General features: G+C 43.6%; 1 protein-coding gene across 5 annotated transcripts in view; it reads left to right on the forward strand.

Moving 5' to 3' along the window:
- Nucleotides 1-25,006, forward strand: part of LOC124031693 (IQ motif and SEC7 domain-containing protein 1-like) — a 176,319-nt gene that overhangs the window by 83,722 nt on the left and 67,591 nt on the right. The window contains exon 1 of one of the 5 annotated variants that reach the window (XM_046343263.1): nucleotides 9,839-10,292. The exons of the other annotated variants lie outside the window; for them this stretch is intronic. Coding sequence (XP_046199219.1) covers nucleotides 10,153-10,292 — 140 coding nt within the window. The 5' untranslated portion in view covers nucleotides 9,839-10,152. Of the gene's footprint in view, nucleotides 1-9,838; nucleotides 10,293-25,006 lie in introns of those variants that run through there. 5 annotated transcript variants of the gene reach the window in all.

The raw sequence follows: 25,006 nt of genomic DNA on the forward strand, positions 1-25,006 counted from the left end.
TATAAACTTGTCATGCAATTCTACATAATTGTACATATTAGCAGAGTATTTTTTTAATACAAAACAAAATACAGAAATGACAGGCTTAGAATGTACAGAGATATGTTCACCATGACATATTTCGCAACGAAACTGTCCCTATTTGCAAATGATTAAAACTGAGAAGTAATTAGGAATCTGAGCACGTTACTTTCAAAAGTAAGGCCTACCTTTTCACCCCAGACAGAGTAGTTCTACCTATGCAAAAAAATGTCAGCTTTAACGGCTGGCTACTCTTCTCCCGTAGCTTAACCCACCGAGAGGTCACACGTGTTTCCCGAAAAGCTGTCTGGGTTTAAACATCTTCTATTGTACATATAATTAATAGTTTAATCAATTGATAGTGACATAATTAGATTACTTTGTTGTCCTCTTGGCTTTAGAAGGTTGCAACTAAGAAACAAAACAATGATATCCCCATATGCATCGGAGTCTTTCGGATGTCTTTCCTGGCTATTTTACAGCTCATTTCTAGCATAAAGCATCACGGACTAAAGTGCTATTATAGATAACTTTATATAATCGGATCGGTTTTATTTTCTTCTAAATCTTAAGCTAACAAGGTGTAGGTATAGTAGGCCTGTGGTTTTTGCCATTTTCTTGAATAAAAGTTGGGACTATGGCATACCCCCTCAATTTGAGTCTTGGTTTTAACTTAGCCTACCTCCATTTCAGTGAAGGGCTGTTATTTAAAGAGTGCATGGTGGGTGGAGGATGGTGGTTGGAGGAATTGACCGATAAATCTATGGATGTAGCAGCCTATAGCCTAATTTTGTCTGTCAAACAGGTAGACCTACATCTTATTTCTTAAATAGGAAGGAATAGGCTCCAACACAAAGCCCCTTGTTGTGATTAAAGTGTAATTAAAATTAAGACGTTTGAAATTAATTATGCCTACTATAATTTGTCTACTTTCAGCACCATCAACTGTCCATTTCCCATTGATTATGCTGTAGCTGCTGCTTCAAGTTTCAGCACCACAATGTCATTTACTCTAATCTGGTTTTACTGTGAGGTCAATAACTCTGATAAATACATCATGGGCAAGAAACATTGTTTTTAATCAAATCAAGTATAGTAGTAGCAAGCTATCAAAGTTGACCTCTGGTCCTCCTCAACTTCACACTCTCCTTAAACTGAACAGAACATAGGCTATAGGCTAGTCCGCGGGGAAGATGGTGAACATTTCGGAAGAAGCTTTCGACTCCTCCTGAATTGCCACCGTAGGCCTACACAGCATAGACATTGGTTAGGCAGCACACCATTTTTGGGGGGGGATCAGCAAGAGCAGAGTAGGCCAGGGCTCAAAGTTGGAATATCCATTGCAATGTGTAGTGAAGCTTAGCTTCTCGGATGGTGTAAATAAAACGTAAAAATATAACATTGCTCTGTGCTTCACTTAGCATGCACATCGTGGCCTATATGTCTATAGGCAGGCTATGAATAATTTGATTGAGACCACACTAAATAGCCTATAGGCGCACTTGATATTACGCGTCTAGTGGAGAATCAGAGATGAGGGCACGCATCGATTTCTAGCCTAATAAGAAACTAATTCTAAAACACTGAAACATTCAAATTTAATGAATTACAAATTACATGACCTTCCCCTTGACTGAAATTGAAAAAGCATGACCCTCCCCCATTTTCCTCCAGGTTACCATTCTGTAAATGTCGATCAATTCCTAAGCATTCCGCTCAGACCCGCTGCCTCTTGTCAACCCACTCTAACATGGATCTCGCTCTCTGTCTCTCTCTCTCTCTCTCTCTCTCTCTCTCTCTCTCTCTCTCTCTCTCTCTCTCTCTCTCTCTCTCTCTCTCTCTCTCTCTCTCTCTCTCTTTCTCTCATGGGTACCAGTGTAATTTCCTCTGGGGTGAAAATGCTTTTCACGACCTCAGGATCTGAGCATTCCACCATGCCATCTGTGAGTAATATCTGGCAATGCTGTGTTTGATCCAGAACCATCCAACACTGTTAAAGTACTGCCATCTTGTGGTTGATACAGAATGTGCAGGTTTGATTGTGCAAGGGATCAAAATTCCACTGGACTAAGGGATGCAATCATTTGTGCACATGGAGTCTCCGATCATGGTAGAGGTCTGAGCGGGACTGATTTATTCATCCCACTCCCGTCTGCACCCGCAGCGTTTCATACCGCACCAGCCCACACCCGCTGTCTTTCTATTCGACTCCCACCCGCTAGCAGGAACTGGTCCCAAACCCAACCACAGTCATCCCACAGTGTTATTTTAGCCGTATGTGATCCTGCTCACTTGCCAGCCATGGTCCCAGCAATTTTGAGCCCTTATAGGCAATATGAAAATGCGCAAAAAGAAGCCAAGGAAATAGGTTTAACTACCAGATATTCTCACGTGGCCCATTTTATATTAGGCTGTCCGTATTACTGGGCTATATCAGCCAATAGTCAAGATGTAGTTTGAAGAGAGCAGAGTTGGAGAGACTTGCACTTTCTCTTGAGCTACATTTTAAAGCCTACCTTTTAAGAGTGGGATGATTTTTTTCAATTGGAGACAAATATGGATGATCTAGGCAATGTAATAAATCACTTAATGATATTTAGGTAGTACATTTCCTTGGAACAATAACTGCCCCTTTCAGGGATGGCTCCAGGCATAAGTGACATAAGAGGTTGCTTTGGATCCCAGGCAGCTAGGGAACCCGACCCAAAAAATACAAATAAAAAAGAAATGGCATTTAGTTTTTTGGAACTCAGTCGGGGTCTCAACTTACTATTGAGTGTAAGAATAGTATAATACACCAGGTGCAATTTCTAAATGTGGTTGTGCATCAGCAGTTTCTCTTATGTCAGTCACTCAGTTAGCTGACAATTAGCCATGTACATTTTTTTGATTGGTAGTTAGGTGGCTAGACTATCTAAGCTTGTATTAATCATGGCCAACCGACCGGGCATGCATGAATGTTAGTCATTCTCACTCAGATATCATATAAACATGGAATAGGTCATGGCAAAATATGTAGAAATGTATGAAATTAACTTTAGATGAAAAAAAGAAATTCCGCTGTCGAGGGGGTTACTAAAATGTTCTGCGAGAGGTGGGGGTCCCACCAACCAAATCTCACTTAGAGCTCCCAAAAGGCTGATTCTCTGCCCATGCATAGGCTATAACCTACTCTATTTAATTGAGACCACACGTGCTCCCGATCTTGCATGTATGGCTGCTGAACTTGAAGCGGCAAGAATGATGAGAGTGGGCACTTTCTCTTGAGCTACGTTTTGCAAATAGGATGATATAGTCTTCCTTTTAGGAGGACGATTTGCAGGCAGACACAAATAACAGGGTAATCAATATTTCTAAAATAGTTTTCAAGGCGCAGCACTCCGTCACCATGGTAGACTGTGCACGCATTACACCTTTTCCTCTTCATTGATTATCAAATGTTTTGATTGCACCTCGACTCACATTGGTTGTGTGCCCATCATTTCTTTCAATTATCAATATTTATTTAACAAAATCAAAATGACATTTTTTTTGTCACATGTTTCGTAGACAACAGGTGTAGGTAGAGTAACAGTAAAATGCTTACTTGGGTCTTTCTCCAACAATGCAGAGTTAAATCTAAAATATAAATAAAACATTGTAAATAGTGACACAGTGAATAACGAGTACTGTAAAAATTTCATGGCTATATATATATAGGTAGTAGGAAATAACATGGCTAAATACAGGGAGTATGTGTACTGAGTCTACGTGCAGGGGTACACGATAATAGCTATGTACTGTAGGTAGGGGTAAAGTGACTAGCAGCAGCGTATGTGGTGTGTGTGTGGCATCAGTATGCATGTGTGTGTGTGTGGACATACATAGTGTGTATGTCCGACTTCAGTGTGTGTGTGTGTGTGTGTGTGTGTGTGTGTGTGTGTGTGTGTGTGTGTGTGTGTGTGTGTGTGTGTGTGTGTGTGTGTGTGTGTGTGTGTGTGTGTGTGTGTGTGTGTGTGTGTGTGTGTGTGTGTGTGCGCGCGCGTGTGTACAGCTGAAGTCGGAAGTTTACATACACCGTAGCCAAATACATTTTAGTTTTTCACAATTCCTGACATTTAATTCCAGTAAATAAATCCCTGTTTTAGGTCAGTTAGGATCACCACTTTATTTTAAGAATGTGAAATGTCAGAATAATAGTAGAGAGCATGATTTATTTCAGCTTTTATTTCGTTCATCACATTCCTAGTGGGTCAGAAGTTTATATACCCTCAATTAGTATTTGGTAGCATTGCCTTTAAATTGTCTAACTTGGGTCAAATGTTCAGGTAGCCTTCCACAAGCTTCCCACAATACGTTGGGTGAATTTGGCCCATTCCTCCTGACAGAGCTGGTGTAACGGAGTCAGGTTTGTAGGCCTCCTTGATCGCACACACTTTTTCAGTTCTGCCCACAAATTTTCTATAGAATTGAGGTCAGGGCTTTGTGATGGCCACTCCAATACCTTGACTTTGTTGTCCTTTGCTGTCCAACTTTGGAAGTATGCTTGGGGTCATTGTCCATTTGGAAAACCCATTTGCGACCAAGCTATAACTTCCTGACTGATGTCTTGAGATGTTGTTTCAATATATCCACATAATTTTCCTCTTCATGATGTCATCTATTTTGTGAAGTGCACCAGTCCCACCTGCAGCAAAGGACCCCCACCTGCAGCAAAGGCCCCCACAACATGATGCTGCTACCTCTGTGCTTCACGGTTGGTATGGTGTTCTTCGGCTTGCAAGCATCCCCCTTTTTCCTCCAAACATAACATTGTCTTTATGGCCAAACTGTTCTTTTTTGATACATCTGACCAGAGGACATTTCTCCAAAAAAGTGCAATCTTTGTCCCCATGTGCAGTTGCAAACCGTAGACTGGCTTTTTTATGGTGGTTTTGGGGCAGTGGCTTCTTCCTTGCTGAGCGGCCTTTCAGGTTATGATGTTTTACTGTGGATATAGATACTTTTGAACCTGTTTCCTCCTGCATCTTCACAAGGTCCTTTGCTGTTGTTCTGGGATTGATTTGCACTTTTCGCACCAGAGTACGCTCATCTCTAGGAGACAGAACGCGTCTCCTTCCTGAGCGGTATGAAGGCTGCGTGGTCCCATGGTGTTTATACTTGCATACTATTGTTTGTACAGATGAACATGGTACCTTCAGGCATTTGGAAATTGCTCCCAAGAATGAACCAGACTTGTGGAGGTCTACAATTTGTTTTCTGGTGTCTTGGCTGATTTTTTTTAATTTTCCCATGATGTCAAGCAAAGAGGCACTGAGTTTGAAGGTAGGCCTTGAAATGCTTCCACAGGTACACCTCCAATTGACTCATATTATGTCAATTAGCCTGTCAGAAGCTTCTAAAGCCATGACATAATTTTCTTGAATTTTCCTAGCTGTTTATAGACAGTGAACTTAGTGTATGTAAACTTCTGACCCAATGGAATTGTGGTGCAGTGAATTATAAGTGAGATTATCTGTCTGCAAACAATTATTAGAAAAATGACTTGTGTCATGCACAAAGTATATGTCCTAACCGACTTGCCAAAACTATAGTTTGTTATTGACAAGAAATTTGTGGAGTGGTTGAAAAATGAGTTTTAATGACTCCAACCTAAGTGTATGTAAACCTCTGATTTCAGCTGTATATGTGTTTACAATAGGTAGGCCTAGACTAACGCATACAAAGCAGAAAGATGACCATTTCCAAATAATCTGCGGGACAACAAAAGTTGTCTGTCTGACCTGTCCACTTTCAACGGCAAAATGAAAAATGCCAACCGCTGCGACAAACTCTGTCGGGACCGCAGGCAATGCTCTTAAGATCCAGGCTTATTTCAACACAATTCTGCTGGCTGCAATGGGTCAGTGTTGAGCCAATTCAAATAAATGCTTTTCGTTTCGATTCGAAGAGGACTGGGTTGCTTTTTTTTAGTATGGAGGATGACTGAATTTGTGAATCCATATACATTTCCTCATCTCACTGCACATGGTTATTTTTCGTAGATTCCATCTCAAACAGCGGTCCTCTTCAGCTCATCCTTCAGTGCCTGTCAGAACACTGAGAAAGAGGTGTGGTGTGTGATTGTGATGTCAGTAACTCTCTCTCCTGCCTCTCCCTCTCGTATGTTGTGGGAGACAGCCCAGCCAGGCTCCCCTGCCGTGTAGCTCAGTGGAGTGGGGATCTAAATGAAGCAGTGCCCCACTGACACACACACACACACACACACACACACACACACACACACACACACACACACACACACACACACACACACACACACACCACACACACCACACACACCACACACACACACACACACACACACACACACACACACACACACACACACACACACACACACACACACATCAGCACAGCAATCAGCTATCAACACACACAGCAACAACAACAAGACAATCAGCAAGGCACCATGGGACAATAATTCTCAGCCCAGTACACCCCAGCACAGAAAAACACTGAATACCACTACTTATCTTCCAGAGCTACACACAACAAGATACATCCATAGAAGGCATCTGCTGTGCTAGTTCGGACACTATAGTGATGAGGGAGCATTTGAAGGAAGTCAAGCTTAGCTTTAGCCTCACATTTAATCTGGAGTATAATGTGGAAAAGCAGTACACCATAAACAACCAGCTAACTCTGCACCTCCCGGTCCACCAAGTCCAGATGTTCTGTGTGTGTCCCAGTTGAAGGAGACTATCTTGGCTGTGAAGCGTCATTGTTGTTTTATAAGCCCTCATGTGCCAGCGTTCACATAGACTGCTGTGGGCTGCAGTGTTATTTTCTATGATTGGACTTCAGCTCACTCGAGGCTACCAATGCAGACACTATAACTGTTCAGCTTTGTGATTAATGCACACCTATTTTTTTTAACATGTTTTATTTAACTAGGCAAGTCAGTTAAGATCAAATTGTTATTTGCAATGACGGCCTACAATGACGGCTTAATTACAATGACGGCGCCGCCCTTTGGGACTCCCAATCACGGCCGGATGTGATGCAGCCTGGATTCGAACCAGGGCCTCTTGCCTAGACCACTGCGCCACTCGGGAGCCCTATAGGACGTCCCTCAGCCAATCAGAATGAAGTCTTTCAGAAGGTGGTTACATAACTGTTATGCTATGTGTGGCCAGAGTTATGCTTCATGTAAAAAACATGGGTTTGATTTGCGGTCTGCTTTGTTAGTTGTTAATCCAATACTTGGGCTGTTCTCTCTTTTTTATAAAGGTTTGATTATCAGTTTGATTTTGATCTGTGGAACTCCATGTCTTTTTAGACTAAGACAGTTTGTCATTGACTGATGTGTCTTTTAGACAAAGGCATAAAGCTTAATTCATTATTCAATGTTTTTATTTTCTTTTACTGCATCAGGGTTAGCGTACTCAAGCATTTCTGCTTTTATTACAGAGGAATGAGATAAAGGTGCTGGCATTGACATCAAGATGCCTGACACCAGGATGAGCTTATCTTTCTGCATCTCTCTATTAAATCCTCTCGTTGCTGTCCGTTAATGTTTGTTCTCAGCAGTGGAAATGAAAACCCCAGATGAAGATATCTCCCCAGCCCTATGGGCCAGCCTATTGGCGTTTTGCTCCAGATCTATTCACTATCTCAGCCATTTCCTGACACTTTTGGATTTCATTGACTAAGAAGGTTCTGCAGTTTGCTGCCTCTCTAACCGAGAACAGGAATGAGGCAATTAGGCTGGGACTCATCAGTATGCCCTTCCTGTGATGGTTAAAGCCCCCACTGCTTGTGTGTGTGTGTGTGTCCGTGTCCGTCCGCACGTTCATGCAGACTCTCAATGCACCATACTACTGCCAGAGTCTATGCCCGGTCTCATCCGCCACGCCAGCTGGGCTTAGAGAAGCCGTATGGCAACGAGTGGGGGTTCGGAGGTTGGCAGGAGAGGACGACATTGTGTTTTGATGTTTGAGGCCACACACACAGACAACACAAACTGACACACCGTTAAATCAAAATAGACAGCTTTAAGTCGAGAAGAATAGGTCAACCGTTGAAAGCCATAAGGCAGTGTCAAGAGAATAAAGTGGATATATTTGTGGTGTGTGTGTGTGTGTGTGTGTGTGTGTGTGTGTGTGTGTGTGTGTGTGTGTGTGTGTGTGTGTGTGTGTGTGTGTGTGTGTGTGTGTGTGTGTGTGTGTGTGTGTGTGTGTGTGTGTGTGTGTGTGTGTGTGTGTGTGTGTGTGTAGAGAACCGTATTGCCGGCGTTGAGGAGTGTGAAGATATTTGTCAATCTGACAAGTACAGTATTTGTCAATCTGCTCGCTCAGCACGCCTCTCCTCCTCTGTCTTTGCCTGTGCACTGACTACTAACATCGTGCCTTGGGCTTGCAGCTTCACTCTCAGTGGGGAATGAAATGGATCTCACCACCCCACTCAAAGCTCTGTGTCTGCTGTGAAAAATAGCGTTAGAGAGCGTAGCTAGATAGTCTTTGACATGAACAGAGCAACAGAAGAGGGAGAGGGGGTTACAGAGGGGTAGAGTTTCCCACCTGTCTCTCTGTGCGCACCAGACGGGCGACATTAATGTGTTATGCGTGATTGATGACTTCAGATGAAGGCCTCCGGGTCTTTGGATTTGAACACACACTCACCCCGCATTTATGAACAGCGACAGCATCTCGCATTGCCTTTTCACCATGCAGTGCATGTTCACCTCAGTGACTTTTCAGAATGAAATTCATCTTCCCTGGAGTCTACAGACTAGCAGCCTCATTATTATCTGGAACAGTGAAATGAAGGGAAGTCTCTGGTGTTCAGTGGATCCTGTGAACTCCTACGGCCCTCTGGGTCGATGCGTATGGTCCTGATGAGAAGCTGTCTCCATAGACACCTGTGTTACCAGGGCATGGGTGTCAACAATGCTTCTCCTGTTTCCCAGCCCTCATCCAAAGGGTGTCAACAATGCCTCCCCTGCTTCCCAGCCATTATCCAAAGCCCTCCCTGTTCTCTTCTCCCCAGCCCTCCTTATAGTCCCCAGCTCCATAGTGCAGTGGTTCCCAACCAGGGCTACGAGGACCCCTGGGGGGACTTGGCCTGTCCACAGGGGGTACTGTACTTGAGAAGAGCCATGTCCTTCTGTAGCTCAGTTGGTAGAGCATGGCGCTTGTAACGCCAGGGTAGTGGGTTCGATTCCCGGGACCACCCATACGTAGAATGTATGCACACATGACTGTAAGTCGCTTTGGATAAAAGCGTCTGCTAAATGGCATATATTATTATTATTTACCATGGGCTTACTGGTAAAATGCACATGAGGGGGTATTTCAGGGCTACTCCGGGCAGAGCAAAATTCAGTTGGTGGTACAGTAACCGAAAAAGGTTGGGAACCACTGCCCTAGTGTTTGCTCACAGCAGGGCTTTGTGGTAAGTAGACCATTTTTTGCCCCCAAGAGCAGATTTGGACAAGAATTTGGTCTGTGTGTGTGCCGCTTGCTTCATTGAGGTGGCTTATTTGTAAAATGTATGTGCTGTGCATAAGAGTTCCATTATTATATGAATGAATCTACAGTATATGCTGTAGATAATATAGATGTTAGCCTCTTTTTGTTCACTTTTTCAATGGCTTTAAGAAATACACTGATTCCACGAAGAGGGAGAGGGATAGGGAGAGAGAACGAAAGAAAAAGACAATGAGCCCTACCTCCAACACATCCTCCTGTTTCCATGGAGATCAGAGAGCCAATCGGATGGCACAGCTGCGGACTGTACTACCGTGAACAGAGGAGAGGTGGTAAAAGGATGGGGATGAGATTCTGTGTGTATTAGAGACAAAAAAATGACATTCTCCCTCCTGCAGATTATCCCCATGCTTTAGACGGCTAGCCCTGTCTCCTCTGCCATTGGCACGTGTTCAGTGTTAAACAGGCATCCTCCCAGGATCCTGCTCTACCACTACATCCTCCCCAAACTTTTGGACCTGCCTCGTTACATCACAGAGCTCTCCCTGGCTGGCTGGCTGGCTGTTTGTGACTGAGAGAGTAAGAGTGTGAGTGTGTGTGTGAGTCTGTATGCACACGCTGCTGCTCCCGTTGAGTCGAGTCCCATTGACGAGCCTGGAGGATGGACAAGCCGAGCGTATGGCGTGCCGTGGTGAGCAGCACCGACCCCAGGCGTCCCCGCAGCGAGTCCAGCACGCCGCCCAGGGGTGGGACTCACCCGGGCAGACCCAGCTCTGCCATGTCCTACCGGCTATACGACATGTGAGTAGTAGCAGTCCCTTCGAATCCTCATGCTGTATGAATGGAGCTGTGGCTGGTGAGGGAGGGAGGCTGTGGCTGGGCGGATGCAGCCGTGCAGGCAGTGGTCCTCCCATCCTTCATTGACGAGGATGTGGTGTGGCACTTTGTTATTGCAGTGACTCCAGTGTGTGTGCTGAGTCACCTAGCTGGCGCTTGTAGACCAGACCTTGCTCTGTCCTCTTCTCCTCTCAGCCTGTCTGGAGATGGGATGAGTTTCTGGCTCTGCCTACAGAGCGCTCTCTTTGTAAACAACCACTGCCTTATGGGGAATGGTGGTCATGTAGGGGGTGTATTTCTGTGTGAGGTAGACGTGTTTGTGGTAGACATGGCTGTTAATATTTATATAAAAAAATCATTTTCATTGCATTTGTTTCCATTTTTGGTGATTTTGACAAAAAGATATGATAAGGGATGATCACTGATTTCTGTTATGTACTGGAAGATGTTTCCATTGTGGTTGAAGTCACTGTAATTAGTTGTTTTGAGTGACTGTGATGATACTGTGACTGACTAGGAGAATATGAGTCATTTTTGTGACGCTGTGACAGCTTCTTGTTTAGCGCGTGATTTCCTCCTAGCTCTGACGTGTGTGTGTGTGTGTGTGTGTGTGTGTGTGTGTGTGTGTGTGTGTGTGTGTGTGTGTGTGTGTGTGTGTGTGTGTGTGTGTGTGTGTGTGTGTGTGTGTGTGTGTGTGTGTGTGTGTGTGTGTGTGTGTGTGTGTGTGTGTGTGTGTGTGTGTGTGTGTGTGTGTGTGTGTGTGTGTGTGTGTGTGTGCAGATGGTACTGCTAGTGTGGTGAATGTAATTTTTGGGATGTCGATGTTCACTTCACTGTTTGGAATGCTTCATGCCTGTCTCTCCAGTTCAGCGTCCCAGTGGCATCTCTGTAAAGATCTTTGATTGTGAAAGGACACAAGAATCATATCATATACACTGCATTCGGAAAGTATTCAGACCCTTTGACTTTTTCCACATTTTGTTACGTTTCAGACTTATTCTAAAATTGATTGATGAGGAAATGTTTTAATTTAATCTACACACAATACCCCATAGTGAAAAACAGGTTAACATTTTTGCAAATGTATAATAAAAAAAAACAACAGAAATACATTATTTACACAAGTAGTCAGACCCTTTGCTATGAGACTCGAAATTGAGATCAGGTGCATCCTGTTTCCATTGATCATCCTTGATGTTTTTACAACTTGATTCAATTGTCCAATTCAATTGATTGGACATGATTTGGAAAGGAACACACCTGTCTATATCAGGCCCTGTCAACTATGGGACATGTCAGAGCAAAACCAAGCCATGAGGTCGAAGGAATTCCAAGGAGGAGCTCCAAGACAAGATTGTGTCGAGGGACAGATCTGGGGAAGGGTACCAAAACATTTCTGCAGCATTGAAGGTCCCCAAGAACACAGTGGCCTCCCTCATTCTTAAATGGAAGAGGTTTGGAACCAAGACTCTTCCTAGTGCTGTCCGCCCGGCTAAACTGGGCAATCGGGGTAGAAGGGCCTTGGTCAAGGAGGTGACCAAAAACTTGTTGGTCACTCTGGCAGAGCTCCAGAGTTCCTCTGTAGAGATGAGAGAGAGCCTTTCAGAAGGACAACCGTCTCTGCAGCACTCCACCAATCAGGCCTTTATGGTAGAGTGGCCAGACGGAAGCCACTCCTCAGTAAAAGGCTCATGACAGCCCGCTTGGAGTTTTCCAAAAGGCACCTAAAGGACTCAGACCATGAGAAACAAGATTCTCTTGTTTGATGAAACCAAGCTTCACATCTGGAGGAAACCTGGCACCATTCCTACGGTTAAGCATGTTGGTGGCAACATCATGCTTTTGGGGATGTTTTTCAGTAGCAGGGACTGAGAGACCTGTCTGGAAAGATGAATGGAGCAAAGTACAGAGAGATCCTTGATGAAAACCTGCTCCAGAGTGCTAAGACTGGGGTGAAGGTTCACCTTCCAACAGGACAATGACCCAAAGCACATAGCCAATACAACGCAGGAGTGGCTTCGGGACAAGTCTCTCAATGTCCTTGAGTGGCCGGGCCAGAACCCGGACATGAACCCGATCTAACATCTCTGGTGAGACCTGAAAATATGTGTTCAGCAACACTCCCCATCCAACCTGACAGAGCTTGAGAGGATCTGCAGAGAAGAATGGGAGAAACTCCCCAAATACAGGTGTGCCAAGCTTGTGGCGTCATAGACAAGAAGCTGTTAATCAAGAAGTACTGCTTAAATGGTTTGAGTACTTATATAAATGTGATTTTTCTGTTTAAAATATATATAAATAAGAACAAATTAAAAATAAACTGTTTTTGCTTTGTCTTTATGGGGTATTGTGTAGATTGATTGAGGGGAGAGAACCTATTTTATCCATTTTAGAATGAGGTTGTAACGTAACAAAATGTGGAAAAAGTCAAGGGGTCTGAATACTTTCCGAATGCAGTATAATTTGTTCTTAATTGACTCGCCTGGATAGATGCAGGTTAAATACGAATAAAATACGTGTCCCCACACTCGTAACAGGATTTCTGGAAAACGTACAGATTTTGGGAAAGTTACCCGAATTTTGCGACCCTACACACTCGACACTCCCACGTCTCTTGTTTTGATGGTTGTCTCTTCTTCGGCTGCGGGATGTGTTTGAGTTGCTATTTCGGTGCAGGCGCCTGTGCCAAAATCTGTGTTCCGACATGACTCCACGCAGAGCTCGTGTGACTGAAAGAAAGAAGTGTTCGTCATCGTCACATAATAGGTCACTGTGGGTGAATAAACAATAACAAAACACTCCCCGTCACTTGTTTTGGTAAACAGCTGAGGAATGGGGCTTGAGAAATACAGTGAGCTCCAAAAATATTGGGACAGTGACACATTTTTGGTTGTTTTGGTTCTGTACTCCAGCGATTTTGAAATTATACAGTGACTATGAGCTTAAAGCGCAGACTGTCAGTTTTAATTTGAGGGTATTTTCAACCATATCGGGTGAACCGATTAGAAATTAGTGCACTTTTTGTACATAGTCCCTTCATTTTAGGGGACTGAAAGGACAACCAGTCAAATGTTTGGACACACCTACTCGTTCCAGGGTTTTTCGTTATTTTTACTATTTTCTATGTTGTAGTGAAGACATCAAAACTATAAAATAACACATATGGAATCATGTAGTAACCAAAAAAGTGTTAAACAAATCAAAATTATATTTTATATTTGAGATACTTCAAGTAGTCACCCTTTGCCTTGATGACAGCTTTACACGCGCTTGGCATTATCTCAACCAGCTTAATCTGGAATGCTTTTCCAACAGTCTTGAAGGAGTTCCCAGATATGCTGATCACTTGTTGGCTGCTTTCCCATCACTCTGCGGTCCAACTCATCCCAAACAATCTCAATTGGGTTGAGGTCGGGTGATTGTGGAGGCCAGACCATCTGATGTAGCACTCATCACTCTCCCTCTTGGTCAAATTGCCCTTACACAGCCTGGAGGTGTGTAACAGCAGCCAAGAGTCCTGTTGAAAAAGAATTGATATTCTCACTCCGCGCAAGCCAGATGGGATGGCATATTGCTGCAGAATGCTGTGGTAACCATGCTGGTTAAGTGTGCCTTGAATTCAAAATAAATCAGAGACAGCGTCACCAGTAAAGCACCATTGCACCACCTCCTCCATGCTTCACGGTGGGAACCACACATGCGGAAATCATCCGTTCACCTACTCTGCGTCTCACAAAGACACGGTGGTTAGAACCAAAAATCCCAAAACTGATTTCCACCAGTTTAATGTCCATTGCTCGTGTTTCTTGGCCCAAGCAAGCCTTTTCTCATTGTTTTCCTTTAGGAGTTGTTTATTTTCTAGCAATTTGACCATGAAGGCCTGATTCACGCAGTCTCCTCTGAACAGCTGATGTTGAAATGTGTCTGTTACGTGAACTCTGAAGCATTTATTTAGGCAAACATTTCTGGTGCTGGTAACTCTAATGAACTTTTCCTCTGCGGCAGAGGTAACTAAATAATGAAAAACCCTCGAATGAGTCGGTGTGTCCAAACTTTTGACTGATACTGTATATGTCTAAACACTTCTGTTAATGTGGATGCTACCATGATGACAGATATTCATGAATGAATTGTGAATAAATGATGAGTGTGAAAGTTACAAATAAAACTCACCTATTATTGTAATGGTGAGAGGTTAGGGATGTCTTGAGGGTATGATATTTGTGTGATTCATTATTCGTCATTCAGGACAATCCATAATCATGGTAGCATCCACGTTAATGTAGACGTGTTTAGAAACATATTCTATTCATTCATTTACCATTTATTTCAATCTGGCACAAAATAATCTGAAACACAACCAAAACAAACAGCAAATGCAGCCAACACATTTGTAAAGTCAAACGTTTGATGTTGTCAATGTGTGCTGTGGATATTGGACCAAATACTTCATTCTTTACTACTTTAATACACATTTAAGTTAATTTGTCCCAATACCTTTGGTCCCCTAAAATGGGGGAACTATGTACAAAAAGTGCTGTCATTTCTAAATTGTTCACCTGATATGGATGGAAATACCCTAAAATGAAAGCGGACAGTCCTCACCTTAACCTCGTAGTCATTGTATCATTTCAAATCGAAAGTGCTGGAGTACAGATCCAAAACAAAAAACATTTGTGACTGTCGCAACACTTTTGAAGCTCACTGTATAACCATTTTCGAGTTTATAGACAGAGCTATGGATACAAGGACTGACTATCCATGAGATCCAAATGATAGTTTTAATCATGTTTTGACGCTATACAGTGTTTTGTCTACCTTGCCATTGTTTACAAACATTTGAGGAAAAAATAGATTCTTTTGGTTTCTGATGCGGTACAATAGTTGAACGAAGCTAATGAGGAAATTTCTACGTTATGTTCTTCAAGAATCCATCGCTATATGTCATGAATTTAACAGTACAAAAATGGATGTAGCATCTCTGGACTGGGGCTTTAAAGGAGGGATGTGGTCAAAACACACACACACACACTTACTTTGCCACACACACACGCTCGTTGTGTAACATGAACTGCAGTTGTTGCCATTTCTTTAGGCGCAATAGAGATGCTTGTCAGTTTGACACAAATCTGTATACTATACTCTGACTCAAGGAGTGTTTGGCTTGGGGCACCTCCCCAATTTAACTGTCAGGCCAGTTTCCTTCTAGAGTTCCAATATAGAACCCGTATCCCTCATGAAGGAAACCCCTGTTGTCCTCAGGCCAGCAGAACAGACAAGGTTGTAGGGTAGATGCGATGTGCAGAACAGACGAGGTTGTAGGGTAGATGCGATGTGCAGAACAGACAAGGTTGTAGGGTAGATGCGATGTGAAGAACTGACAAGGTTGTAGGGTAGATGCGATGTGCAGAACAGACAAGGTTGTAGGGTAGATGCGATGTGCAGAACTGACAAGGTTGTAGGGTAGATGCGATGTGCAGAACAGACAAGGTTGTAGGGTAGATGCGATGTGCAGAACAGACAAGGTTGTAGGGTAGATGCGATGTGCAGAACTGACAAGGTTGTAGGGTAGATGCGATGTGCAGAACTGACAAGGTTGTAGGGTAGATGCGATGTGCAGAACAGACAAGGCTGTAGGGTAGATGCGATGTGCAGAACAGACAGGGTTGTAAGGCTAGATTCGATGTGCAGAACAGACAGGGTTGTAGGTTAGATGCGATGTGCAGAACAGACAGGATTGTAGGGTAGATGCGATGTGCAGAACTGACAAGGTTGTAGGGTAGATGCGATGTGCAGAACTGACAAGGTTGTAGGGTAGATGCGATGTGCAGAACAGACAGGGTTGTAAGGGTAGATGCGATGTGCAGAACAGACAGGGTTGTAGGGTAGATGCGATGTGCAGAACAGACAGGGTTGTAAGGGTAGATGCGATGTGCAGAACAGACAGGGTTGTAAGGGTAGATGCGATGTGCAGAACAGACAGGGTTGTAGGGGTAGATGCGATGTGCAGAACAGACAGGGTTGTAAGGGTAGATGCGATGTGCAGAACAGACAGGGTTGTAGGGTAGATGCAATGTGCAGAACAGACAGGGTTGTAGGGTAGATGTGAAGTGCATGGCTAAGGGTTGCATAGGGGACATTTAGGCTATGCTATACTTAAATAAGTTTGACTACGTGCTCCGGGAGAAATGTGTGAAAAATACTACAGCCATGTCTCTCCAAAAATATCTGTCATTTAATTTTTTTCCATTTAAACAGTTTGTTGACTGTCTTTCCTTATTTCCTAGGTCTGTATATATTTTGCATTAGTATTGTTGCCCAGCCCCAACACGGTTCAGTCCCCCAGCTAGCAGTGCCTGCTGCTCTATCAGAGTGCATGTAAAATGCACCCTGGTCTCACCACTTACCTCTGCACTGGTAGACTTCAACTGACTGTGTGCCGATACAGCAGGCTACATAATAGTCATTTAGTTCACGCATTTCCTGTCATACAGACCACACCACTAAACTTGCAGGTCATGAAAGAAATGTGACTTGAAGCATGCTTTGTCATCTCCCTATCTGGGCCAGCTATAATGCTTGTTAGGCATAATGTCTAATTGTCTATTGTACTAACATACTGTATGTAACCTTTCTTCATAGCATATCAACTAATAGCTATTATTGCTTTCCTGTGCTGGATCAGATCTACACATTTGAAAGAGTTGAGTCAAAACAATTACATAGTGGGACATTGTGGATGTACATTCTGGGACCTCACGATTCACTGAAATAATGTCAAAGATTCTCTGGAGGCATGTGCTGCAGCTGTAGTGTAGCTGGAAGGCTTAGGCATCGATGCAGGGATGCCCATACCCCGTTATTAACTGCTAGACGGCATTGTGAAGCCGCTGTCCCGACGATGCCAGCGCCTACGCTCATGAGGCTGGCAGATGAAAAACCATGTGTCACCATCGCCGCCAGGCACTGGCAGCACATTTCTCTGCTTTTAGCCGGAGGACACGGCAACACACAACACAGCGCTGGAACAGCAGAGTCAGGCACAGGCCTGCTTAGTCAGAGAGCGACTGCATAACATACTGCCACGGCCAACGTTTGGCTCGTATCCGATTACATTCTATCCTTTCAGATGAAGTGATGAATAGAAATTCCATTTCATGGAAGTAGGAAACTTTTATTTTCAATCAAATCAAAATCAAATCAAATGTATTTATATAGCCCTTCGTACATCAGCTGATATCTCAAAGTGCTGTACAGAAACCCAGCCTAAAACCCCAAACAGCAAGCAATGCAGGTGTAGAAGCACGGTGGCTAGGAAAAACTCCCTAGAAAGGCCAAAACCTAGAGAGGAACCAGGCTATGTGGGGTGGCCAGTACTCTTCTGGCTGTGCCGGGTGGAGATTATAACAGAACATGGCCAAGATGTTCAAATGTTCATAAATGACCAGCATGGTCCAATAATAATAAGTCAGAACAGTTAACTGGAGCAGCAGCACGGCCAGGTGGACTGGGGACAGCAAGGAGTCATCATGTCAGTCCTAAGGCATGGTCCTAGGGCTCAGGTCCTCTGAGAGAGAGAAAGAAAGCGAGAAAGAGAGAATTAGAGAGAGCACACTTAAATTCACACAGGACACCGAATAGTACAGGAGAAGTACTCCAGATATAACAAACTGACCCTAGCCCCCCGACACATAAACTACTGCAGCATAAATACTGGAGGCTGAGACAGGAGGGGTCAGGAGACACTGTGGCCCCATCCGAGGACACCCCCGGACAGGGCCAAACAGGAAGGATATAACCCCACCCACTTTGCCAAAGCACAGCCCCCACACCACTAGAGGGATATCTTCAACCACCAACTTACTATCCTGAGACAAGGCTGAGTATAGCCCACAATGAATCGGCCTGTTGTTTAATTCTTAGAATTATTGACTGAATTGAAATGGAATTGACCATTGAGTGAGAGGAAGGAAAGATTAAATGGATTTGACCCCCCCATGCTCAAGCTGGCCATTACATAAGACCGTGACTTTGCAAAGCGTGCCGCTTGGCCAGACACTACACAGAGCATTCTGTTTCATATGATCTAGTCAGCACATGGGGCACGTTGCCACAGTCCTACAAGTCGCTCACTACACGCACACAGGCTGCATGGATGCAACAGTCACAATAACACTGTCACTCTCTCACCCTGCCCTGGGCCACTGTCCCCTGCCATCATAGAGAAGTGTACTAGCAGTAGTGGGCATTATGACAGAATATGCCGTCCAATATTAAGCGAATGTTTGGAACACGCTCAGGGTAACGCTCTCTCCGCTACTGGGAGCTGTAGTTCTCTCAGGGGTATGTCTCAGGGAGCTGTAGTTCTCTCAGGGGTATGTCTCGGGGAGCTGTAGTTCTCTCAGGGGTATGTCTCGGGGAGCTGTAGTTCTCTCAGGGGTATGTCTCGGGGAGCTGTAGTTCTCTCAGAGGTATGTCTCAGGGAGCTGTAGTTCTCTCAGGGTTATGTCTCAGGGAGCTGTAGTTCTCTCGGGTATGTCTCAGGGAGCTGTAGTTCTCTCAGGGGTATGTCTCGGGGAGCTGTAGTTCTCTCAGGGGTATGTCTCGGGAGCTGTAGTTCTCTCAGGGGTATACTCTAGTGTTTTATGTGTCTGTGGATTGTGACATCCCATAATAGGCGCCTAACATTGCCAATAGCAGCGTCAGGCACAGAGCACAGTGGGGAGGACGGTTTCACAGAGCAGCAAGCGCCTGCAGAACATTTTGTTCCCTAGGCCAAATATCCACGTTTATGGGGAAGTATATGTACATGCTACACTGTTATGTAATTACAAACATTGCTTACATTAGCATATTTATTTTCACTGTATTGCGACTGAAACTCGTATTGCATGTGGTTGTCTTCAACCGATGTAGGTCTAAAAGCATGCATGTGTAATATTTATCATCCTTTGGTTTCAGGACAGGAATTTCTGTGGATTTACTTGGCACTAGATAATCATGAATTTATCATGAATTTAGAGCGTCACGGCTGTGTGCAATGTTGTCACAACATTATGCTACACTGTACACGCGATACACTCAAATTACTGTGCATAGTCTGACTTATAAACCATTCCGATGTCAACCAAATATAAACGTCACTCACAAAATCATGAGAAAGGCTTTATCGCCCCACTCATTATTGACATAATGGTGAAACGCAACAAGTCATTGTAATGCGTATGTTGTGTTACACATACTGTATGTGCAGCACATGTTTGGGCTCTGTCGGATGTCTTAAGTATGCTCTCTTTGACAGGGAGGACATTGTTCTCCATCAGTTCTGTTACACTGGCTCAGTAAGTGTATGGCCTTCACGATAGTAGGATTACAGACCGGGAGGACATGGATACCACCTCCACCCTGCAGCCCTGGATCTCTCCTCTTTCCTCTGCTCCCTCGCTTTCTGCGCTCTACTTTTAAACACTCCTCCAGTTTTATGCTAGTCTTTCCTCTCTCCTTCCTCCCCCTTGTCTCTTTTTTTGCTTTCTTTTGATCTCTCATTTCTCCCTCCATATCTCTTTCGTCCTCTTTTCTCCTCTTTCTTTCTCTCCCTGTCTCCCTCTCTTTTTCCCCCTCCCCCGTCTTTCTTTCTCTCCATTCTCCGTCCTCCCCTTCATTTACTCTCTCTCCCCTCCACCTCTCTTCTGCATGGTCCTTTAAGACTTGACATCTGTAGTGTGTTATCTCTGCGATAAGAGAGATTTCACTGTGAACTGCGTTAGAGAATCTCCCCGCTGCTCTGCTACTGTATGATCCCATCTGCCCTTCTATACTGTAACTAACATACATGTAAGACAATCCTCTCGATACTCCTCTCTACAATTCCCCTTTCCCTAATGGTCTTGCATACAAAACTGCTACAGTGCCTTCAGAAAGTATTCATACCCCTTGACTTGTTGCACATTTTGTGTTACGGCCTGAATTGAAAATATATTAAATATATTTATTTTCTCACATATTTACACACATAATGACAAAGTGAAAACATGTTTTTAGAAATCTTTGCAATATTTGCAAATTCGTACCCTGAGTCAATACAGCAATTACAGCTGCAAGTCTTTCTGGGTAAGTCTCTAAGAGCATTGCACACCTGGATTGTTTTAAAAATGATTCTAGCTCTGTCAAGTTGGTTGTTGATCGTTGCTAAATAGCCATTTTAAAGTCTTGCCAAACTGTAACTAGACCACTCATGATCATTCAATATTGTCTTGGTAAGCAACTCCAGTGTATATTTGGCCTTGTGATTTAGGTTATTGTCTTGCTGAAAGGTGAATTTGTATCCCAGTGTATGTTGGAAAGCAGAATGAACCCGGTTTTCCTCTATAATTTTGCCTCTACTTTTATTTTTTTATTTCACCTATTTAACCAGGTAGGCTAGTTGAGAACAAGTTCTCATTTGCAACTGCGACCTGGCCAAGATAAAGCATAGCAGTGTGAACAGACAACACAGAGTTACACATGGAATAAACAATTAACAAGTCAATAACACAGTAGAAAAAAATGGGCAGTCTATATACAATGTGTGCAAAAGGCATGAGGAGGTAGGCGAATAATACAATTTTGCAGATTAACACTGGAGTGATAAGTGATCAGATGGTCATGTACAGGTAGAGATATTGGTGTGCAAAAGAGCAGAAAAATAAATAAATAAAAACAGTATAAAAACAGTATGGGAATGAGGTAGGTGAAAATGGGTGGGCTATTTTCCTATAGACTATGTACAGCTGCAGCGATCGGTTAGCTGCTCGGATAGCTGATGTTTGAAGTTGGTGAGGGAGATTAGCTCTAAACCGTTTATATTTATTATTAAAAAAATCCCTAGTCCTTGCTGATGACAGGAATACCCGTAGCATGATGCAGCCAACACCATGCTTGAAAATAGGAATAGGAGTGGTACTCATTGATGTGTTGTGTTGGATTTACCCCAAATATAACGCTTTGTATTCAGGCAGTTTTACTTTAGTGCATTATTGCAAGCAGGATGCATGTTTTGGGAATATTTTTATTCCGTACAGTCTTCCTTTTGTTCATTCTGTCATTTAGGTTAGTATTGTGGAGTAACTAATATTTTGTTGATCCATCTTCAGTTTTCTCCTATCTCAGCCATTAATATCTATAAATGTTTTGGCCTCAAGGTAAAAATCCGTGAGCGGTTTCCTTCCTCTCCAGCAACTGAGTTAGGAAGGACACCTGTATCTGTGTAGTGACTGGGTGTATTGATACACCATCAAAAGTGTAATTAATAACTTCACCATATTCAAAAGGATATTCAGTGTCTGCCTTTTTTACCCATCTACCAATAGATACCCTTTGCCAGGCATTGAAAAACCTCTCTGCTCTTTGTGGTTGAATCTGTGTTTGAAATTCACTGCTCGACTGAAGGACCTTACAGATAATTGTGTATGTGGAGTACAGAGATGAGGTAGTCTTTCAAAAACCATGTTAAACACTATTGTTGCATTATATGCAACTTATTATGTGACTTGTTAAGCACATTTTTACTTAGGCTTGCCATAAATACTTATTGACTCAAGACATTTCAGCTTAAATTTTTTAAAATTAATTTGTAAAAATAAAAATAAAAATAAAACAACTAAATCGAACATAATTTGACTTTAACATTATGGGGTATTGTTACAAAATCTCAATTTAATTCATTTTAAATTCAGGCCGTAACACAACAAAATGTGGAAGGGGGGTGTGAATACTTTCTGAAGGCACTGTATTTCTTCTGATTTAGAAATACAACTGAGTACATGCTTGGGGTTATCATAAAGAATTACCTTCAAGTGCTCCATAAGAAACGTCTTTATGAATTCGGCAATGCTGTACATTAATTAATGTTTTCCCCCTCCTAAGCCAGTTCAATGGCTACTGGTATTGGTATGAGATATGAATAAATTAAGTTTGCTATTATATTTTGTGTGTGATATGTTTCTGAATTGAATCGATTTGGGGAGGAAATGTTGCGTGTGTCTGTACTGCCTTCTGATTCAGAGGGGTTGGGTTAAATGCGGAAGACACATTTCAGTTGAATGCATTCAGTTGTACAACTGACTAGGTTTCCCCTTTTTACTGCCGCAGACATTTGCCGGAAGACTGGAGCTACTGTAGCTGCCACTAGGGGGAGTGCAATTCTAAGGCATAACCATGCAGATTGGCTTTTGCTGTGTGGGAGCACACTGATATGACTCCTTGTTCTTAGTTACACAATGATCAGGCTGATAAAAACACCCTCCTTAATCATATGAGAGACTAAGTATAATCATAGTTAGCCCTCTTTAACTTCTACCATCCCTCCATGACTTCATCCCTCCAAAATTGTACATTTTTAATTTAACTAGGCATTTGGGTTAAGAACAAATTCTTATTTTCTATGACGGCCTGGGAACAGGATGTAAATCCCTCCTGTATCTGCATTAACACCCTTCCATCCCTCCTTCACCCACCGTCTTCCCATTTCTTTCTCCCTGATTTATTCTGTCACTGTCTCTCTACACCTTATTCCACCATATTTCCTTTCCAACACCCTATAGATCGACCACTGCTTCTCATCTCCTCATCCACCCCTGAAGCCAGACCCCTCTCCTGGGTCACCCTACCCCATGTAGAAGTGCTGATCTGTATGCTTCCTCTCACCGTACAGGGCGCTGGGCAGGGGCCATTTCTCTTTTTGATTATTGACTTCACGTTCACATCTCCCTCTTAGTGGATGGCTGGACGCCATGAGATTCCCCTGGTGGATTATCAGTGATTGACTAGAAATGTTAAAGCGAGTGGGTGTCACACTACTATAATGCCCCATATCGGTCTGTATTAGCAGACCGCAGTGCCCTGGACAATAGAGACAGTGAGAGCATGTCAAGCAGATCAGCTCATTCATTCTGATTGATTGCTCAAGTCCACGGTGTGCCCTTTACCCGACTTTCAGTTTGCTGGACCAGCAAATTCATTTTAATACAGCACCAAGCTGCATTTGTCTTCTAGCTCAGGGTTTCCTAAACTCGGTCCTGCCACCATTAGTTGAATCAGCTGTGTAGTGCTAGGGGAAAAACCAAAACGCACCCTGGGGGACAACGTTATTCCTCTACCAAACTGTACGGTTGGCGCTATGCATTCGGTAGCGTTCTCCTGGCATCCGCCAAACCCAGATTTGTCCGTGTGACTGCCAGATTGTAGCCTAGTGGTTAGAGCGTTGGACTAGTAACTGGAAGGTTGCAAGTTCAAACCCCCGAGCTGACATGGTACAAATCTGTCATTCTGCCCCTGAACAGGCAGTTAACCCACTGTTCCTAGGCAGTCATTGAAAATAAGAATTTGTTCTTAACTAACTTGCCTAGTTAAATAAAGGTAAAATAAAATAAAAAATTGTGAAGCTCCAGAGAACGCGTTTCCACTGCTCCAGAGTCTAATGGCGGCGAGCTTTACAACACTCCAGCCGACGCTTGGTGATCTTAGGCATGTGTGCGGCTGCACGGCCACGGAAATCCATTTCTTGAAGCTCCCGACGAAGAGTTCTCGTGCTGACGTTATTTCCAGTGTCAGTTTGGAACTCGGTAGTGAGTGTTCCCACTGAGGACAGACGATCAGCACTCGACAGTCTCGTTCTGTGAGCTTGTGTGGCTGAGCCGATGTTGCTCCTAGACCTTTCCCCTTCACAATAACACCACTTACAGTTGACCGGGGCAGCTCTAGCAGGGTAGAAATTTGACGAACTGACTTGCTGGAACGGTGGCATCCTATGACTGTGCCAGGTTGAATGTCACTGAGCTCTTCAGTACGGGCCATTCTTTTGCCAATGTTTCTCTATGGAGATTGCATGGCGGTGTGTTCGATTTTGTGCACCTGTCCGCAACGGGTGTGGCTGAAATAGCCGAATCCACAAATTTTGAAGCGGTGTCCACATACATGCATATAGTGTATTCTTAGTGACTATTGCTGAAAGCATTTATTATCCGCAACTGGGTTTCCCTAGCTCAGTCCTGAACTAAAGAACGAGTAAAAACTGAAGAAAGAGCCTTGAAATGAGTAGGTGTGTCCAAACTTTTGAATGGTACTGTACATATTCTACATGACCAAAAGTATGTGGACACCTGCTCATCGAATACACATATGTGTGTGGGTGATTATATATCTCGTCTCATGTGGCAAAATCACTGCTGTCTGTATGCTCAGAGATGCGTTGTGGTTCATGTGTATGAATCGGACCCATGTGTTGACCAGTCTCCCATCGCTCTTCCCCCTCAGACACACACTCTAAAGTGCCGGGATCACAGAGACCCACCCACACTAACGCCTGTCGTGCTCTTCACGTCAATTAGAGACTTGATGCTCCAATGGATTTGTCTGTATGACTATTGAGATGGATGAAACAATCGCGGCCATCTGGAAAACATTGAGTGTGTAAGTTCATAAATCCACCGTTGAATGTTGATGAATCCATACCTCTGTGCATTTGCGTTGTCTCTAATTGAGTAGGTTACTTTCACTTTTGAATGCTGGCGGTGCTTTCACTCTAGTGGTAGCATGAGACGGAGTCTACAACCCACACAAGTGGCTCAGGCAGAGCAGCTCATCCAGGATGGGACATCAATGCGAGTTGTGGCAAGAAGGTTTGCTGTGTCTGTCAGCGT

Source organism: Oncorhynchus gorbuscha, linkage group LG03 (assembly GCF_021184085.1).
Source record: "Oncorhynchus gorbuscha isolate QuinsamMale2020 ecotype Even-year linkage group LG03, OgorEven_v1.0, whole genome shotgun sequence".
Taxonomy (NCBI): domain Eukaryota; kingdom Metazoa; phylum Chordata; class Actinopteri; order Salmoniformes; family Salmonidae; genus Oncorhynchus; species Oncorhynchus gorbuscha.